Raw genomic sequence first — 17,651 nt, 5'->3', positions numbered from 1 at the left:
TAATTACCAGAGATCAGGTGGTTTAAACAACTGACATTTATTTTCTCTCAATTCTGGGAGCTCAAAGTCTGGGACCAAGATACGGGAAGGTTCCAGCCCTCTTGCTGTGTCCCACAGGTTGGGAGGGGCCAGGAGGGAGTTCTCCACTGTCTCTTCTCAGACACTCACCTATCATTTCTATGAAGTCTGTCCTAGCACATGTCATGAACCCTCCAGGGCTCCAGGCCCTTGGAAGTGGAAGCAGGAGAGAGCCTCTTTCCCTGGGCACTTGTCTGGCTACTGGCTGCCTTTTCCCCTGTTCCTGAGCCTGGGTGGGGTCTCTTCCCTCCAGAGCCCCTATGGGCCTCTCACCACCCACACACATCCCAATCCTCTCTGCCTTATAAAATAAAATGCCTCTGCACTCCACAGACTCCATTTAACAGAAAGGGCACCCACCCCAGGTCCATGTTTGTCATTTGCTTTTAAGGAAGAGTCTAACTTGTTCTTTCCATATAAACACATAGGTACCTTTGACAGCTAGTTTTTAGGACTTTTAGTTCTGCCAAGTTGGCTGCCTCTGAGGGACTTGGTTCACCTGACCACTGGTGGCAGTTGCCCATCTTCCAGGACTCTTGGAAACGGGGCTTTTGGTGGCCTTCTCTGCCCACCCTTTGGAGCCCCCTGGACAAGCTCACATCCCTGTGTGCTCATGGTCCCTGGGTCTGGTCGGCCTGGCCCTGGAGTCTCTGTAGTCTAGGAATTGCACCCCAATTGCCTTAGCTTTTGGTCTTCCCCAGCCACCTGTCAGCACCCCACTCAGGTCTACCACTGAAGGTCACCCAGATGCCCCACACCCAGTAAACTCCCCTCACCTCTTTGCCACCAAGTGGCTGGTGGCTCTATCTTCCCTGCAGTGGGTGAGACCTGATGCCAGCTTTGGATCCTCTTCCAACCCCAGGGTTTAGAGCCGTGGATTCAGTGGAGTGTTGTGTGACTGTCTCTTGGTCTTGAGTTGGTGTTGTGGAGATGAAGAGCACAGACAGTGATTTGGAGACGATCCATTCTTCTGTTAGTTCTCTGGTGTTCTCACTTAGCATTTCATTCATGACATTTAGGACTCTGGTGCAGCTGGTATTCGAATTCTCCTTCCGACCTAGCACCAAGACGGAAGCCTCAATTCAGAAACTTTGGACTGTTGGTCTGGAAGCAATTTTTCTAATTTACATATTATGTGTATTACTCTGCTGGTGATGTCTGACAGGACTTCCTGCAGCAGTGGAATGTTCTTTACCTGACAGTGTGAACTGTCCAATATTGTAGCCACTGTCACACGTGGTGTCTGAGCACTTGAAATGTGTCCAGTGCAAATGAGCAGCTGAGCTTATTAATTTAATTAACTTGAATTTAAATTCAAGTTGTCCTACGTGGCCAATGGCTATCATGTTGGGAAGCTCAGCTGTAAACAGTGTTAACAATTAAAAAAGTATCTTTATAAAATTTAGAGGTATATTTTGATCTCTCCCACTTTTTTTTTTTTTTTTTTTTTTGTACTAGGATTGGTCCCAGGGCCTTGCATGTGCTGGATAAATACTTTATTACTGAACTATATCCCTGGCCCTTTTTACTTCTGAGACAAGGTCCCACTAAGTTTCCCAGCCTGCTCTTGAACTTGCTATTCTCCTGCCTCAGCCTCATGAATAGCTGGGATTAAAGCCAAGTATCACCATGCCTGGCTTGATTTTTCTCTTTTTATGAGCATTTAAATCTTACTGTGTATCAGACTGAATGTTATATTTCATGTGATTAAATGCCAGGATCACTATGAAGGCCAAAGCGTGCACTTCTTTTGAGACTTTTACTAATTCATAAGCAGCTCACCCATCCATGTTCATGACTATCCCAGAGCTTGACAATGTCTTCCTCAGGCCCTGCGGGGTTGGGGGTGGGATACATTTATCCAAACACAAGTGTCTCCCTTACTCAGTCACTCCAAGTTTATATGACTCCCACCAAGTGATAGGTGTGGGCTGTGCTTGCTGAAGTCTCTGTATTTGAATAGATTCAAATGGGCATGTGGGCCATCGTATTAATTTTGAATTTCCTTCTCCAGAAGGTCAGCACACCAGATATTTCGAAGCCTCTTCCTCAAGAGGATCCCAGACGCTCTGCCAGCCTTGGTTTGAAGCAAGATGCTCTCCCACTGGGCCCCTCCCCCAGCCCTTTGTTCTTGGGAGGCTTGAGACATGTGAGTCTTGTCCCAACACTCTTAACACAGAGTGCGTGGTCACTAGGACACCACTCAGGGGCTGGGGATATAGCTGAATGGTAGTGTAGCACTGAGGGTGGGGTCAAGTTGTTTCATGAATTTGAAGAATAAGATCCATGGATACAAGGGTTTTAGCAAAGTAACAGGATTTATTAGAGTAATAGAAAGAAAGCAGAGTTCCCAAAAAGAGAGGGGTCCCAAGAGAAGGATGCCAAAGAGTGGCTATTGTCTAGGCATTTATATAGATCTGTAGGGTTAAGTCAGCTAGCTTCCTGCCCAATCCTGGGGAAGGCATTCAGTGTCCATTAGGTATTCATTCAGCTTTTAGTCCAATCGAAACATCAATCAGGCATTTTTCCTTCTTTGGAGTGGCATGGACCCTAGTCACGTAGGCCCTGATTTAAGAACAGCCTTTTTTGTAAGTTTCTTAGCAAATATCTGCAGGTGCTGATTGTGCTCTGCTGCCCAGGAAGTGACCAGGGGCCCGTCTCCCTATCTTCCCAGCCTTATCTCTTCCTCCTGACGTCAGTATGTGCTTAGCACCAAAACCAGAACCAATAGAATAAAAAACATCAAACTGGACTGGTAGACAAGGGCAGGGGCGAGGTGACTTGGAGCACAGAAGAGCCTGGAGGTCATATTGAGCCTTGCTACGTTTTGAGGATGGTTTCCCTTTTTTACATCTTATCATGAAAATTTTCATTCAAAGAGTATTGAATAAAATGAGTGTTTCTTTCAAGGAAAAGGGTTGTTTGTTTGTTTTTGTTTTTGTTTTTTTTAAGACAGGTTGAAATCTTTTTTTTTTATTTTTAATTTTTTTTTTAGGTGTAGATGGACACAACACAATGCCTTTATTTTTATGTGGTGCTGAGGATCAAACCCAGGTCCCGTATGTGCTAGGCAAACGCTTTACCGCTGAGCCACAATCCCAGCCCAAGGAAAAGGTTTTAAGTTCAACGAAGTCTAATTTATCAAATTGTTCTAGTGTAGTCCCTTCTGTGTCTTGTCTTTCTACAAGCCAACAAGATGGTCTCCTGCTTTCAACTAGGAACTTAATAAAAGTTGAGCTTTTAGTGGGCTGGGGTTGTGGCTCAGTGGTAGAGGGCTCGCCTTGCATGTGTGAAGCCCTGGGTATGATCCTCAGCACCACATAAAAATAAATAAATTAAATAAAGATGTAGTGTCCATCAACAACTAAAAATATATTTTAAAAAATATATTTTTTAAAAAAAGTTGAGATTTTATGTTTAGGTCTGTGCTCCAGCTTGTTAATTCTTTTGTAAATGGTAGAGATTGTAGCTGTTTTTTAATATGAATAATCAGTGAACCCACTGCCAGCAGAAATCACACTTCTTCTCTACTCCTATAAAGACAGCACTGAGATCAGTTTCATGCAAATGGTGGCAGTTGTCTAAGCAAATCTAATTATTGAAAGGTGATTTGTTTTATCCTTTAGGCACAGGCTTCCTCTGCTACTTATAGCCACCATGTAAGCTTAGAACCCCCTAATTTATGATGACAGTGTTTCTTTTTTAATTTTAGGTGCCCATTAACATTAAAACAATTTATCATTTCCTCTGTCTGCGCACTTCCTGTACCTCATTCCTGTCAGTCCTCACCAAAACCCTAAGACACCAGTCTCTTTCCTAGTTAGACTTGGACACTGCTAATGAGTAGCAGAGCCAGCATCTGAATCAGGTCTGTCGGACTCCCAGTCTCAGGCCCTGCCCACGCTGGGCCGCGTTCTTTATACGTGGCTACCTTGAAGGCAGGACCTCGTCTTGGCAGAACTGCACAGATATAGTCCATCTTGTCCTAAGTGACTTGTGTTAAAGAGTGGGATTGTGTAACCTTTATTGCTAGGCAAAGACCATATCTGGAAGGAGAGGGCCTTCTGAGGATTCCCCATCTCCTCGGGATCGAACAGGTGGCTGCTTATTTTGGCAAAGTACAAACTGGTACAAGGTAACTTAATATGAGTCAGGATACATGCTCTGTATGAACTGAGATTGATTTGATACCTTGAAATCAGGACTGCCAAAAAAACTTTTAACTGTGAAGTAATTTATTACCTCTGTCATTTTTTATTTCAGGGAAGTTTAATTAGCATTAACAGCACTTGCACAGAGATGGGTAATTTTGACAATGCTAATGTCACTGGAGAAATAGAATTTGCCATTCGTTATTGCTTCAAAACCCATTCTTTAGAAATATGCATCAAAACCTGTAAGAACCTTGCTTATGGAGAAGAAAAGAAGAAAAAGTGTAACCCGTGAGTTTTTTTTTTTTTAAGTTTTAACATAAGATGATAGATGTCCTGATTCTAAAATTTATATGGAAAAGTGAAAATCCCAAAATAACAAAGATGATTATAAAAAAGAACAAAAATAGAAACTACTTACTTCAAGAATTTTCATAAAGCTGTAGTAATTCAAACTAAGTTATGGAGGCAAAAATAGATGGCTCAATAGAGCAGAATCAGAAGTCTAGCCGTCCACCTTTGAATATGTGGGAACTTTATGATCAAGGGGTTCTTAGACTTCTCTAGCTGTTGTTAAAGAAGGCTGCAGACAGGACGGCCTCTGAACAGCAGAACTTCATTTCTCCCCATTCTGGATGGTGAGGAGTCTGCGGTGCTGATGGATTTGGTGTCTGGTGCGGGTGGGCTTCCTGGTTCATAGATGGCCATCAGCTTCTGCATCCATGTCATCACAGAAGAAGGGGTGAGACAGCCCTCTGAGGACTCTTTTATAAAAAGAGGGCACTAGTCCATCCCCTCACCAGGGCTCCCTCCCCCGGTTCCCTCCCCCAGGCTCCATCTCCACTGCCATCACATTGGGGGTTAAGTTTCAATATAAACTTTAGGAGCACATAAACATTCAGTCTATTGCAAGGGACTATTACAAATCAGGAAGGAAAGGTGGACATCAACAAATGGTGTTGGAAAGTTTGCCTTTCCGTGTAGGAAAAACAAAATGAATTGCAATTCATTAACAGATTAATTTTCCCCAACTAATAGATAAGAAATGTTGTATCACCGTTATTTAAATGTGTGTATCCCTGATTACCTAATAAAGACGAGCAGCTTCATACACACCCACATTAACCTCTTAGATTTCTCCTTCTGGGAACATTCTGTTCATACCTTTGGCCCATTTTTCTATTAGTTTGTCATTTTCTTATTTATTTATAAGAAAATTATAAGAGTGTGTATGTGTGTGTGTGTGTGGTGCTGGGGATTGAACCTGGGTATCCCACATGCAAAGTTCACTTCAGATGCTACCACTCAGCTACATCCCCAGACCTTTTTATGTGTGATCCTCCTGCCTCTGCCTACCAAATAGCTGGGATTATAGACATGTGCCACCATACTCAGAAGGAAAATATTTTCAAGAACCTATTTTGTATAGGTTTTAAAAGCTTTTCATTGGTTATATGTATGTTACTTTTTTGTCTGTTTTTGTTTTGGTACTGGGGATTGAGCCCAGTGATGTTGAAATACATGCCTAGCCCATTTTATTTTTTATCTTGAGGCAGGGTCTTGCTAAGTTGCTGAGGCTGTTCTCAAACTTGTGATCCTCCTGCCTCAGTCTCCCCAATAGCTGGGATTGTAGGTTTGCTTTGCCACAGCCAGCCTTATTTGATACATGTTATCTCAGCTATTCTTTATTTTCTAATCTCTTTGTGATGATTTTTCTTTTTTTAAAAATTTTTTCTTAGTTGTAGATGGACACAATATCTTTGTTTTATTTTTATTTATTTTTATGTGGTGCTGAGGATCAAACCCAGTGCCTCACATGTGCCAGGTAAGCACATTACCACCGAGCCACAACCCCAGACTATTTGTGATGATTTTTCTTGGTAGAAATTTTGATAATATTAATTCGTGTATCTTTTTCTCTAAAATCTCTGCTTTGGGATGTCTGGTGTGCAGCTCATTGGTAGAGTATATGTTTAGTATGCACAAAGCCCTGGGGTCTATCCGCAGCACATACATAATACATACATGCATATAAACACACACACTCAAAATCTTTTTTTGGTGTGTGTGTATCTGTCTGTATGTAGAATTCCATGTTACCTGAGGTTGTGAATACATTTTTCTACAGAACTGTTTTTCACATTAGTACTTATACCTTCAATGTTTCTTCAGTGTCAGAAAAAAAAAAGTACAAATTTCTATAGCACTTAAGGTTCTCCATAACCATCTTACTTATACTTCTGGTCTATAACTTGTGATATTCTTCTACTTATACCATACACCCAAGAATGTTCCAAAATGTCCCCTGACTTTTACATTTTAAAATTTGAAGAATGCAGTTGAAGTAGAGTTTCTATTTAAAAAGAAAGATTAAAAATGAATCATTTAAACCTTCAACTTAAAACACTAGAAAAAAATTAATTTATTCTGAAGGATGGAAATAGTAAAGATAAGATCAATAATCAATGAAATAGAAAACAATAGAGAAAAAATAATGAACCCAAATGTCAGTTCTTCGAAAAAAATTAGAAAAATTGGTAAACACTGAGGTAAATTTTATCAAGATTTAAAAAAAGAGAATATACAAATGCCAAAGAAAAGAGACACTGTGGCAAAGCTTATCCATTAATGAATAAGAAGAGGATATTATGTAAAACTTAACAACTGAAGCTGGGTGCTGTGGCGCACACCTGTAATCACAGAGGCATGGGAGGCTGAGATGGGAGGATGGCAAGTTCAAAGCCAGCCTCACCCTTGGTGAGGCACTAAGCAACTCATTGAGACCCTGTCTCTAAATAAAATATGAAATAGGGCTGGGGATGTGGATCAGTGGTTGGGCGCCCCTGAGTTTAATCCTGGGCACCAAAAAAACAAAAACAAAAACAAAACAAGCAAACAAACAAACAAAACCACCATTTAATAACTGAGATGAAATGGACACATTTCTTAAAAACCACAAATTTTCTAAGCTTGACACAAGATGAAATAGAAAGCTTAAATAGTCCTAAATGTTTTAAAGAAATTGAATTAGCAATTTGGCATAATTTGCTGAAATTAAAAATGCACATACTGGTGGGGGTGTAGCTCAGTGGTAGAGTACTTCCCCAGCATGCCCAAGGCCCTGGGTTCCACCCTGAGTACTGGTGTGGGTGTGGAGGGAAACACATTGCCCTGTCGCTTCTAGTTTTGTGCCTAGAGAAGCGCTCACACATGAATGGTGGAATGGTCATAGCAGAATTGTTTATAAAGCAAACACTAAGGCATAAGACAAAGGTTCCTCACAAGGATAAATGATTTGTGTCATATTCATACAATGGGACAATGTGTAGGAATGTAAATGAATGAGCTGCAGCTACACATAGCAATATAGGCAAATCTCAAACATATGGAGAGGAAAAACAAGTTGTAAAAGAATGTCTGTACACAATCCTGTGGATATAAAAGTTCAAAACTGCCTCAGCAGTCAGAAGAAGTGCAGCCTTTGAGGACCCCGGAGTCAGGAACTTTCCATTTCCACTTCCGCTGTTTGGAGGAAATGCAGGTGGAGGTGCAGACAGGGGAAGCTGGTGTGTGGCCTGGACATCCAGGCAGATTGGAGAATCCCGTTTCATGGTCCTCATCAAATGGCAGGTGACGAGGATAAGGAGGGGGCTGTAGGTTCCAGGAGCAGGGGATGAGCAATGCAGCAGGAGCTCCAGCCCCTTGCCATGACCTTGTGAATCAGCAGCTGTACACTCAGCACTAACATTGTTCATGTCAGTCCTGGTCCCTGAGTCCTTTCTATCAGCTCAAAAACTAGTCCGAAACAGGGTAAAGAAAAGGTTCATATGTGCGCTCTGCTCCTCTGAAGCCCACCCGCCCTCAGAGCCTCAGTTTGTCTTTCTGCATTTGGCCACTAGGTATATAAAGACCTACCTGCTCCCTGACCGATCGTCTCAGGGAAAACGCAAGACTGCAGTCCAAAAGAACACACTGGACCCGACCTTTCAGGAGACCCTGAAGGTACTTGTGGATGAGTACATTCATGCTCTGTGTCTTCCCCGTCCTGGGCTGGGCTCACGTCACGGGTCAGAGTCCAACGGGTGGCACTTTAAACCCTCAAATCAGTTAAACACAAGTGCAGACACCTATACATTTCTGTCAATCAGTGGCAGGTTGGGTGAAAATAGATTTCAGCCTTTGAACCGGAGAAGTGCAGAGTTGGCCAGACTAGAGAAGGGCTTTGATTAATGATTTCTAAGAAAATGGGGAGAAAGAATCTGACTGCCTGTATGTCTCAGGCCATGTCTGGGCACAGAGTGGCTTAGAAATTGGTTTGTCTTGTCGAATTTTTATGATCATCAGGCATTTTCAAGCAGGGGGGCCCTGAAAATCAAATGACTAAGTCACTACCTTTGATGAAGTGCTCTTTATTGTAATATCCAAAACGCCTGTTTTCTTCTTATTTTATGAAAAAAATTATAAAGAAATTGTTTGGGTTCTCACTTTCTTTGATGCTAAGAAATATGATTTCTTAGGACAGAGCTGAGACCTCATTCTCTGATTTGGGGTGAAGAGGCAGAGTGGAGGCCCAGCACAGGCAGACAGCCAACTGTGGGAGCCCCAGCCAGAAGGGTAGTCTAGACCTGGGGGACACCGCAGCCAGGACTGGGCAAACCAGAAGTCCTGCCGTCTCACACTGGCAAAAGGAGAGGGTTTTGTTTGCTTCCTTGGCAAGCAGAGGCATCTGTGAAATTCAAGCCAGGGGCCATCTGGGTGGATGGCACAGAGCAACAAGTTCATTAAATAATAATCGTCATTGTTTGCCGGGCCCCCTGCTGTGGTCAAGTGCTTTATATCTACACTGATGTAGGCATTAGAACCCTCATTACCAAGGGGGACCTGAGACTTTGGGAGTACTTGAAAGCTTAGCTTGAATCCAGCATGGAAGGTATTCCTGGGCTTAGGAATCCCCAAGAGGTGTTATTTTAAAGTTGCAGAGTCTGACTCAGCAGCTGTGGGTGGGACCTGCAAGGCCTCTCTTCTACTAAGCTCTACTCCCCACCCCTGGCCAGGCCTGGGCTGCAGACCACCCTGGAGTCCCATGCCTGCTGGAGAATTTGGGAAACTCTGTGCTGTCTCACACATTTAAGTTGATATCTAAAACGTCTCATCATAAGTTTAATAAGGTGTTTTGTGCTAGAAGTGGTTTATGAAATGGGGACTGTTTTAGATAAATATTTAATTACACAGGTCAATTTAAACAGTTTTTCCTACCTTATTTAAATTATACACAGAATCTCAAATCATTTAAAATTACATTTACTCAAGGGTTTCATCCAGTCTATTGTGAATATTTTGTAGTACTGGGAAACTATCCAGATATTTTTGAAAAAAAATCAAGTTTTCATCTAAATTCAGAGGATCCCGACACAGTCTAGATTTCTTTTTCTTTTTTGGTTACCAGGGATTGAACTCAGGCACACTTAACCATTGAGCCACATCCCCACCCTATTTTGTATTTTATTTAGAGACAGGGTCTCACTGAGTTGCTCAGCGCCTCACTGTTGCTGAGGCTGGCACCGAATTTGTGATCCTCCTGTCTCAGTCTCCTGAGCTGCTGGGATTATAGGCATGTGCCACTGTGCCCGGCCAGATTTATTCTTAAAGAAATTCACGTAATACAGAAAAGATGCAGGGCTTGGAGAGCAGATCAATCATTAAAAACCTTGGGGAAACCAGTATTTCAAGTTGCCCCTTGGTTGGGCTCCTAGGTTTGTAGAGCCCAGGGCAGGCCACAGGAAGGTTGGGGAGATAACAGCCTCCAGGGCGTTCTCCAACTGGTTTTGACAAAAGTGCATGTGAAATTTGAGGATCCAGAAGTTTCCTGATTAAAGTACAATTTGGGCAGCTCTCTGTTGAGATCCTTGCAGTGGGGACCTGGGAAGGACGAGCTGAGACCCAGGTCTGGGCAGCCTTCTGTTCTCTGAAGATCCTTATATGCCAGAACTTATGGAATGGAGAGCACTCTCGGGGTCAGCTGGAGCAGGCCTATGGACCACAGGATGATGGAAAATCTAATTTGACACAGCAGATTCAGTCACCAGAAGAGTGCTGTCCTGCTTATCAGATAGGGTGACCAGTAGGTGAGGACCCAAAGAGAAGAGCAGGGCTAAGTGGGGGAGTTGGGGAGGGGCTGCTGTGCGAGTGTCACAGAGCAGTGGAGATTAGGGAGTTGCCTCCAGGAGGGTGGCCTCAGGCCATGGCCTCCTGACCCTCCCTGGAGCAGTGAACTTCTCAGAGTGCAGCAGGTGGGCAGAGAGGTCTGGGCTTAACTGATTGGGTGCAGGGCAGGCAGGAGCAGCCAGGTTATTCCAGAGTTCCCAGCCAGAGCCAGGAATGTGGGCAGAGTCACAAACAGGCCGGGGACTTGAGGGAAAGCATGGAAAACCAGCCCAGCCCTGGAGGGGGAACGCGGCCCAGAGCTCCTGACCTACTGGCCACAGCAACCCCAGCAGGAAGAGAAGGACAGCCAAGACAGAAGGGCCAGGGACAGAGCTCCCCCTCCCTTCCCTCTGGGGAGACCGAGGGGGAGAAGTGCACTTCCATTCTGGTTTGTTTCTATCTCATCCCTTAAAGGGAAAGGTGGCCGGGATAGGTGAGACCAAAACCAAACCAACCCCTGCCCACCTGCTTTAGGTGGCCGTGAGTGTCCTGCCTTCCCTTGGGACAGCCTAGAGGGTCCTGAAGGGTTGAGAGTCACACCCCAGCAAGCGCCATGTTGGGGGCAGCACCAGGCAGGGCCAGCAGTGAGAACCCAGGCTGGACACAGTAGGTGAGGATGCTGGCCCACCATGGATGGCCTCTAGGCCACAGGAGACTCGGGGGATTTCTAGGCTGCTATGTTTCAGGGTCACATGGTGATAAGTGATACTGATCTCACAGGATGCATGTAAAAACTGAGGATCTGGGCAGCCAGAAGCCTGCAGAAGGAGGGCTCAGTAACTTGTGACAGTCTTCACTGTTGGGACAATCCAACTGCTAGTCTTCAAAAGAGACCCTGGGGCTGAGGCGGGGTTGGCCACACCTTGAGAAGCCTTCAAACAGGCGCACAGGGGTCTTTGTCACAGGCTGAGGTGCTGAGGTGTGCTGAGGTGTCACAGGCTGCTGCCATCTGTGTGCCTTGTCTGTCTAGGGCAAACCTAAGGGGTAAAAGCTCAGACTTTGTATTTTCATTTTTTTGAGTTTTAGTTTTTGCAGCGCTGAGGGTCAAACCCAGGCCTTGGGCACACTAGGCAGGTGCTCTACTATGGAGCCAGGCCCCCAGCCCCAATACTTTGTAATTTTTAAAAATAACAGTCTTATTTTTAGTATTTTTGGACCCGGCTGGGTGCTATATAGGCCAGGTCCATGTCCAAGTCCCGCCTTGGTGGTCTCGGCTTGATTTCCTGAAGCCTTGGACTGGATGAGAACTTTCCTTCTTATCTTGTCCTGAAAAATGGGGGTGAGGGATCAGGGGTGGCATGGAGGACTGAGAGCCCAGGCACTTGGGGAGTGGGGGGACTCTTGAGGAAGAGGGGTCTTCCTGGCTTTGGCTCCAAGCTGCCACCCTGACCATAGAGACTCTGGCTACAGCCAAATCTTGGAGCTTGGCTATGGGAGAGGCTGACAGGCCCTGGGAGGTGGGGCCCGGGAGCCTGGCTGACCGTCTCCACTCTGCTCTGCAGTATCAGGTGGATGCTGCCCAGCTGGCGACCCGGCAGCTGCAAGTCTCTGTGTGGCACCTGGGCACGCTCACCAGGAGGGTGTTCCTTGGAGAAGTGACTGTTCCTCTGGCCACATGGGACTTTGAAGACAGAGCAACACAGTCCTTCCGCTGGTATCCGCTCCGGGCCAAGGTGAGGCCTGTTTGGGACCAAGTGTCCAGCATGGCCACTGTGAACTCATTTGCCAGAGGATAAACCCCGGTGCTCCCTGCACCCCCCACTCCTCTATTGTCAGCTTGCGAGGCCTGGAGCATCTCTGTGCCAGTACCTGGCACAAGGGCCTGGCATAAGGCCGCCAAGGTTGTCAAACCGAACCTTTGACAAGCAAGCAAGGAGCAGAGCGCCAAGCTCAAAGGTCCTCCTGATGCCAGCTAGTGGGTTGCGACCCCATGCTGCATGTTGAATGCCTACTCACAGGCCTGTCCCCAGGGCTCCAGCAGGAGGGGCCCTAGGGGTGGCGCCTGGTTCTATCCTGAGTGTGGCAGAGGTCATAGCAGGGTCCAGGAAGAGATGCTTCGGCATCGAGGAGGCTAGCCCACACCGTCCCAGGAGTCCTGAGCCCTCTCTGATACTATGGGGGCTGCTGCTTCTGCTGGTGGGATGGGCTAGGCACGTGGATCCCTCCCAGGACACTTCTCCGGCCCCGGGTGAAAGATTTCAGGACCACCTCTGCTCTGGGCACTTCTCTCACTCTGGAGAAATCACTCGTGACCAGAGAAGCCATCTCTGTAGGCAGGGTATTGTCCTCGGCAGGGGTCAGGACAATGTGGCACCCACAGCCTGGAGAGCCACCCTGTGGCATTGGGTCGAGTCTGTTCAGGGCTCCTCTGTCTCCAGTGCCTGCAGCTGACGTTGGCATGGAAAGGTGGCCTGGAACCTCACTGTCCTGGGTAGAATTGCTGGGGAGGGACGCTATTTTATTTACCTTTTTCAAATTCAGGTTGTATCCAGGTTTTATTATGACTGTCCTGTTGTTCCCATGGGCCTGTTTCCTCAGGCACATCTGCCTCTGGTTTTTCTGGGGAGGCAAAGTTGTTCTCCCCAGCCTGGGAGAGGAGAGGGTGGCAGGACAAGTCCCTGCTGATGGGGGATGACCAGTCCACCAGGGATGTGCCCAATCCATCCCTGGGCTCTCCTGGGCTGGAGAGGCTTTGCAGAGGTGGTGGGGGACATCTAGAGTCAGAGCTGAGGCAGCCAGAGGAGGGAGGAAGGTTCTGGGAGAAATTGTCTCAAGCTCTGCCTTTGCACCCCCAGAATGAGCAATTTGAAGACAGCATTCCTCAGAATAATGGAGAACTTGCTGTTCGGGCCAAACTGGTTCTCCCTGTAGGGCCCAGAAAGTCCCAGGAAGCTCTAGAAGGTAGGTGGCCAGCCCCTTGAGCACTCCTCTGTCACTGTCCCTAAAGCCTGGAAGGTGTCATGCTGAGAGGTGGGCAAAAGGCTTTCTAGCATTTCCTACCCACTGCACACTGACACCCACATGTCCCAGAGACTGAGAGGCAGAAGCACCCTGGGAAGGTGTTCCCTGGAACCTGTGGCCTACAGGGGACGTGGGTGACCAAAGCAGGCAAGGCCTTCAGTGTCCACTTTCACTGTCTCCAAGGCGTCCCTCCCAACGGGTAGACTGGACAGGGTCTGGTGAAACCATGTCCCCTCTGGAAGAGGGTACACCTGACAACATGTGTCATAAGTTAGGAGTTTGACTTTAGGAGCCAAGAGCAATTGTCAGGTGCTGGTACCTGCAGGTCTCAGAGGGGCGACTGCTGCCCGTGAGTGATATGGATCAAGGACAGGTCCTGCAGGGCCTTTAGGAAGTTGAACTTGTGAGACCCCGAGGGTGGGCAAAGTAGACAGGGATGATGCATATTTCCATTGAGTAGTGACTGTTTGGTGGGAAGAAGAGCCTCTGAGCTCATGAGACCACCAGCAGACCAGTGGCAGGTACCCTATGGTCACCTCTAACTCCCTGAAATGGGTTTGGGGCTCCCAGTTTCCCCAAACCTACTGGCAACAGCCAGACTAAAACCTCCGCATCTCTCCCTAGAAGCCAGTGTACTCTCAGAGCTTTGCCTTGCTGGGGGTTTAGCAGTCCCGTCCCTGTGCGGACCACTCAGCGTGTGGCCAGGGCTAGCAGAGCCTTCTGGGGGAAATGTGCCTCTTCCTGCCTGCTCTTCCCGGCCTGGAGTCTGTAACACTCCTCTTACTGAGCTCAGTTTGGGGGTGGTAGGACTGTAATGCCTCTGGAGAAGTGGGTTTGACATTGGGAACTGGCTTTCTTCCAGGGACAGATCAGCCATCACTTAATGGTCAACTCTGTTTGGTAGTGCTGGGCGCCAAGAACTTACCTGTGCGGTCGGATGGTACCTTAAACTCATTTGTTAAAGGGTAAGTATTCGATGCAACCAGATACTGTTTACTGGTTATCTAGAATACAAACAGTATGTTCCTAGAACCTGGAGGAAACATCAGAAATGTAAGCCATTTTAAAGTCTTCTTACTTCAACTTTCCTATAGCAAACACGAAGGGCCCGGATTTCCACAAATCCAGGGGATGTGGGCAAGCTGAGACCTATTTGGGATAGTACATTTTGACCTGAAACCCAAATCTTGTCAGTTCTTGTTATATCAGAAAATCAGTTTCGATTGAAATCAAGTATGAGAAGAAAGAAGTGTGTTGTTCAGCAGATACTTCCTTGGTTTAACACCGCCTCTTGGATTAACTGTCGCACGGGTGACTTTCCACACTTAAGTCACTGCAGGTGCGCTGGTGCCTCTAAAAGCAAACACCACTGAATGTTATATTGAAATGCTAAATCCCCAGTCACAGACAGGGTGGAAACATGAAGGCCTCCTTGTCCAGACAGAACTGAGCCTGGGTCCTGATCTTATTACTTCCGTGCATGTCCTTGGGCAAGATAGGTAGCCTTCCTGAATGTGTTTTGCTGACAACAGTATACAATGAGTCACATGTATACAGAGCCATGGTCCCTGGGTGGCACTTCTAATAAGCCATGCCTTCGAAGGGCTGTAAGGAGATTACGGTGTGGCCCATGTGGCCTCAGAATTCCAATTTACCCTTAATACCTACACGGAATCCAGCTGAAAAAGAAACCTGGAAAATCCTAGTGAGGTCGTGCGGCCAGGTCCTGTGATTCCCACGCTCACTGGGTTAGTGCTCAGGCTGGAAGCAGCGCTTGCGGTGTAGGCTGCGGTGAGGCCCCAGTGTCCCGATCGCAGCATCTTGTTTCTCTCCTTAGCTGTCTCACTCTGCCAGACCAACAAAAGCTGCGACTGAGGTCCCCCGTGCTGAAGAAGCAAGCTCACCCCCAGTGGAAACACTCCTTTGTGTTCAATGGCGTCAGCAGGTCTCAGCTGAGGCAGTCGAGCCTGGAACTGACTGTCTGGGACCAGGCCATCTTTGGAATGAGTGACCGCTTGCTGGGGGGAGCCAGACTTGGTTCAAGTAAGTCTGCCTGATTCCCCATGGGCCCAGACTGTCTCCCAGTGTTTTATTAAGTACTTAGCGAGTGTCCTACGTGGGTACCACGAAGAGAGAAAATACTTACACAATGGCAGCGATTTAACTGGCTGTAGGTAGCACTGCCTACCTGCCAAAAATAGAAATTCCTAAGTCTAGGCCTAACTCTACAACGGAGTGATAATACAGCCAAGTATTTTGACAATTTAAATCAGATTTAGATCTGCTAAAGAAACTAAGTTCTGGGCCTCAAAACAGGCCAGGCACAGTATTTGCTTTTGTTTCTATTGTCAATCATAAGAGGATTATTTTCTTAAAGGAAAACATCTTAACCCAAACAAATAGCAATTCAGAAAGTGCTTCATTGAGAGTGAGACAAACAGGGACACTATTCAGTCTTGCTCACAGGGGAGCTGCTGGCACTGTGCTTGTGGGCAGCCCTTGTCTGGGAGGATTCTGTGCCCCACCCCGCCTGCAGGTTGCCAGCAGCGCCCTCCACACAGTGCCAACCCCAAACGCCTGCACACAGCTCTAACAACATCCAGCTGAGAACTACAGATAAGTAAGAATGATTTTTCTAAGGGACGCTGTCCAAAGCACAGCTCTCCTCTAGGGAACCCCTTCCGTCAGCAGATCCAGCCCCTGCCATACACAGTCCCCGTATCAGGATATTGATTCCTCACAGTGAAGAATCAGCCACCAAACCAGAACCGTCCTCCCCTAAGACCCCGGAAAGGAATTGGAGGTCAGGGCCTCTGCTCCAAGGCTGCAGCACATCCTGCACTCACATGTCATTGGGGGAGTCTCAAACCCAGCAGTGGTTGGCATTTTCATAGTCTCCAGTTGATGCCAAAAACCCACTTTTCTTGATGGGCCTTGTTTTTAAAAAGCTGGGAAGGATGAAGTGGCGTGCTCATCAACCATTAACTAACGTGTCTGTCTCACGTCAGATGGGGATACAGCTGGTGCAGATTCATGTGCACCATCAAGGCTGCAATGGCAGAAGGTTCTCTCCAGCCCCAACTTATGGACGGACATGACGCTCACCCTGCACTGAAGTGAAGGCCTCGGAGCTCCAGGCTATGCTGGATGTGCCGAAGCCTGGAGCCTGCAGAAGCCACAGGCTGACCGTGGATGGATGGGCCTCTGGACTGCGCAGCCTCCCCTGGTTGTTGTGTTATGTCCCTCATGTCTTGTGTTATGTCCCTCATGTCTTGTGTTATGTCCCTCATGTCTTGTGTTATGTCCCTCATGTCTTGTGTACTTAACAGAGCAGTTACACATGTTACCTAAGTCTCAGATGGCTTCCTAGCTGTTCTCTGAGAGAGGTGGAAAATGGCCATATTTCAATAAATGTTTGGCAGTTACCCCGTCTCTCAGAGCTTGGCAAATAGTGAAAAAAAAATCACAGCTTTTCTGCACATTTCAGAGGAAAAACGAGCCTGGTGAGTATCCGATGCTCCCTCCCCTCCTGTGGCAGAGCAGGTCAGCCGGCCACAGGGACTGCCAGGTCAAACTCCTCTGAGGGGCCTGCAGGGCTTGGGGCCTCCCACACGGCACAGCTACTGGATGGTGTGGACCCAGGTGAGTCCCTGGAGCTCCTCCCACCCACACATGAGCAGACCACACTGTGCACACCGCCATGGACAACTTTTATTTTGTGTCTGCAGTGTGGAATTTGTTGGCATGAGACAACCAAAAAGGACAACCCGCAGAGAAGGGCCAGGAGTGAGCCCAGCCAACAGCTCGTGAAAGCCACTGTGTCGATAGGTTTTGAGGACATAGCAGAGAATAGAAATTGATCAGAAAGAGGTTTTCATGATGACAGAGTCCCTTCATGGTTGGCGTCTGAACAATCTTAGAAAATTGAAGTGTGCAGTTATGTGCACAAAGAATTCCATAAGACATTTTTACACTGCAATTACAGCAGGTAATCAGTTTCATTACTGCCCTCACGTCACATCAGTTCCAGGGCCGTGGTTACATGGTTTTTTTGATATGTAATTATTTTATTCTGTAAAAGGTAACAAAATATACAGAACAAAACTTTCCCTTTTTAAAACTAATGTTACAAACCCATATTATCACATATATAAATACTATATTCTATAGCTGATCATTAATTAAGAATATAAGTCCAACAGTGTATTCTAACTGTTAAGCAAAAAAAAAAAAAAAAAAAAAAAAAAAAACTTTACC

General features: G+C 46.6%; 2 protein-coding genes and 1 long non-coding RNA gene across 7 annotated transcripts in view; 1 reads left to right on the top strand and 2 right to left on the bottom strand.

Annotated features, from left to right (window-relative positions):
- Positions 1-16,645, top strand: part of Sytl3 (synaptotagmin like 3) — a 68,555-nt gene extending 51,910 nt beyond the window's left edge. For 4 of the 5 annotated variants that reach the window (XM_015498636.2, XM_015498634.2, XM_015498635.2 and 1 more), the window contains exons 9-16: positions 2,093-2,227; positions 4,342-4,520; positions 8,129-8,231; positions 11,936-12,106; positions 13,229-13,334; positions 14,257-14,359; positions 15,232-15,437; positions 16,403-16,645. In XM_015498636.2, the coding sequence (XP_015354122.1) occupies positions 2,093-2,227; positions 4,342-4,520; positions 8,129-8,231; positions 11,936-12,106; positions 13,229-13,334; positions 14,257-14,359; positions 15,232-15,437; positions 16,403-16,509 (1,110 nt within the window). In that variant the 3' untranslated portion in view covers positions 16,510-16,645. The remainder of the gene's footprint in view (positions 1-2,092; positions 2,228-4,341; positions 4,521-8,128; positions 8,232-11,935; positions 12,107-13,228; positions 13,335-14,256; positions 14,360-15,231; positions 15,438-16,402) is intronic. The other variant, XM_048805895.1, reaches the window with a different exon arrangement.
- On the bottom strand, positions 7,448-8,283 carry LOC125617624. Its single transcript, XR_007348701.1, has 2 exons — positions 8,145-8,283; positions 7,448-8,024 (listed from the first exon to the last, which is right to left on the bottom strand). It is a non-coding gene; the product is annotated as an uncharacterized LOC125617624 (long non-coding RNA).
- Positions 16,646-17,089: 444 nt separating the features above from the next.
- Positions 17,090-17,651, bottom strand: part of Ezr (ezrin) — a 45,684-nt gene continuing 45,122 nt past the window's right edge. Inside the window, exon 14 of the mRNA XM_015498631.2 lies at positions 17,090-17,644. The gene's annotated coding sequence lies outside the window, so the exon portion shown is untranslated. The remainder of the gene's footprint in view (positions 17,645-17,651) is intronic.

Source organism: Marmota marmota, unplaced genomic scaffold (assembly GCF_001458135.2).
Source record: "Marmota marmota marmota unplaced genomic scaffold, marMar, whole genome shotgun sequence".
In the NCBI taxonomy this organism is placed as follows: Eukaryota; Metazoa; Chordata; class Mammalia; order Rodentia; family Sciuridae; genus Marmota; species Marmota marmota.
The sequence above is the reverse complement of the archived record's forward strand: the minus strand, read 5'-3'. Positions and strand labels throughout refer to the sequence as shown.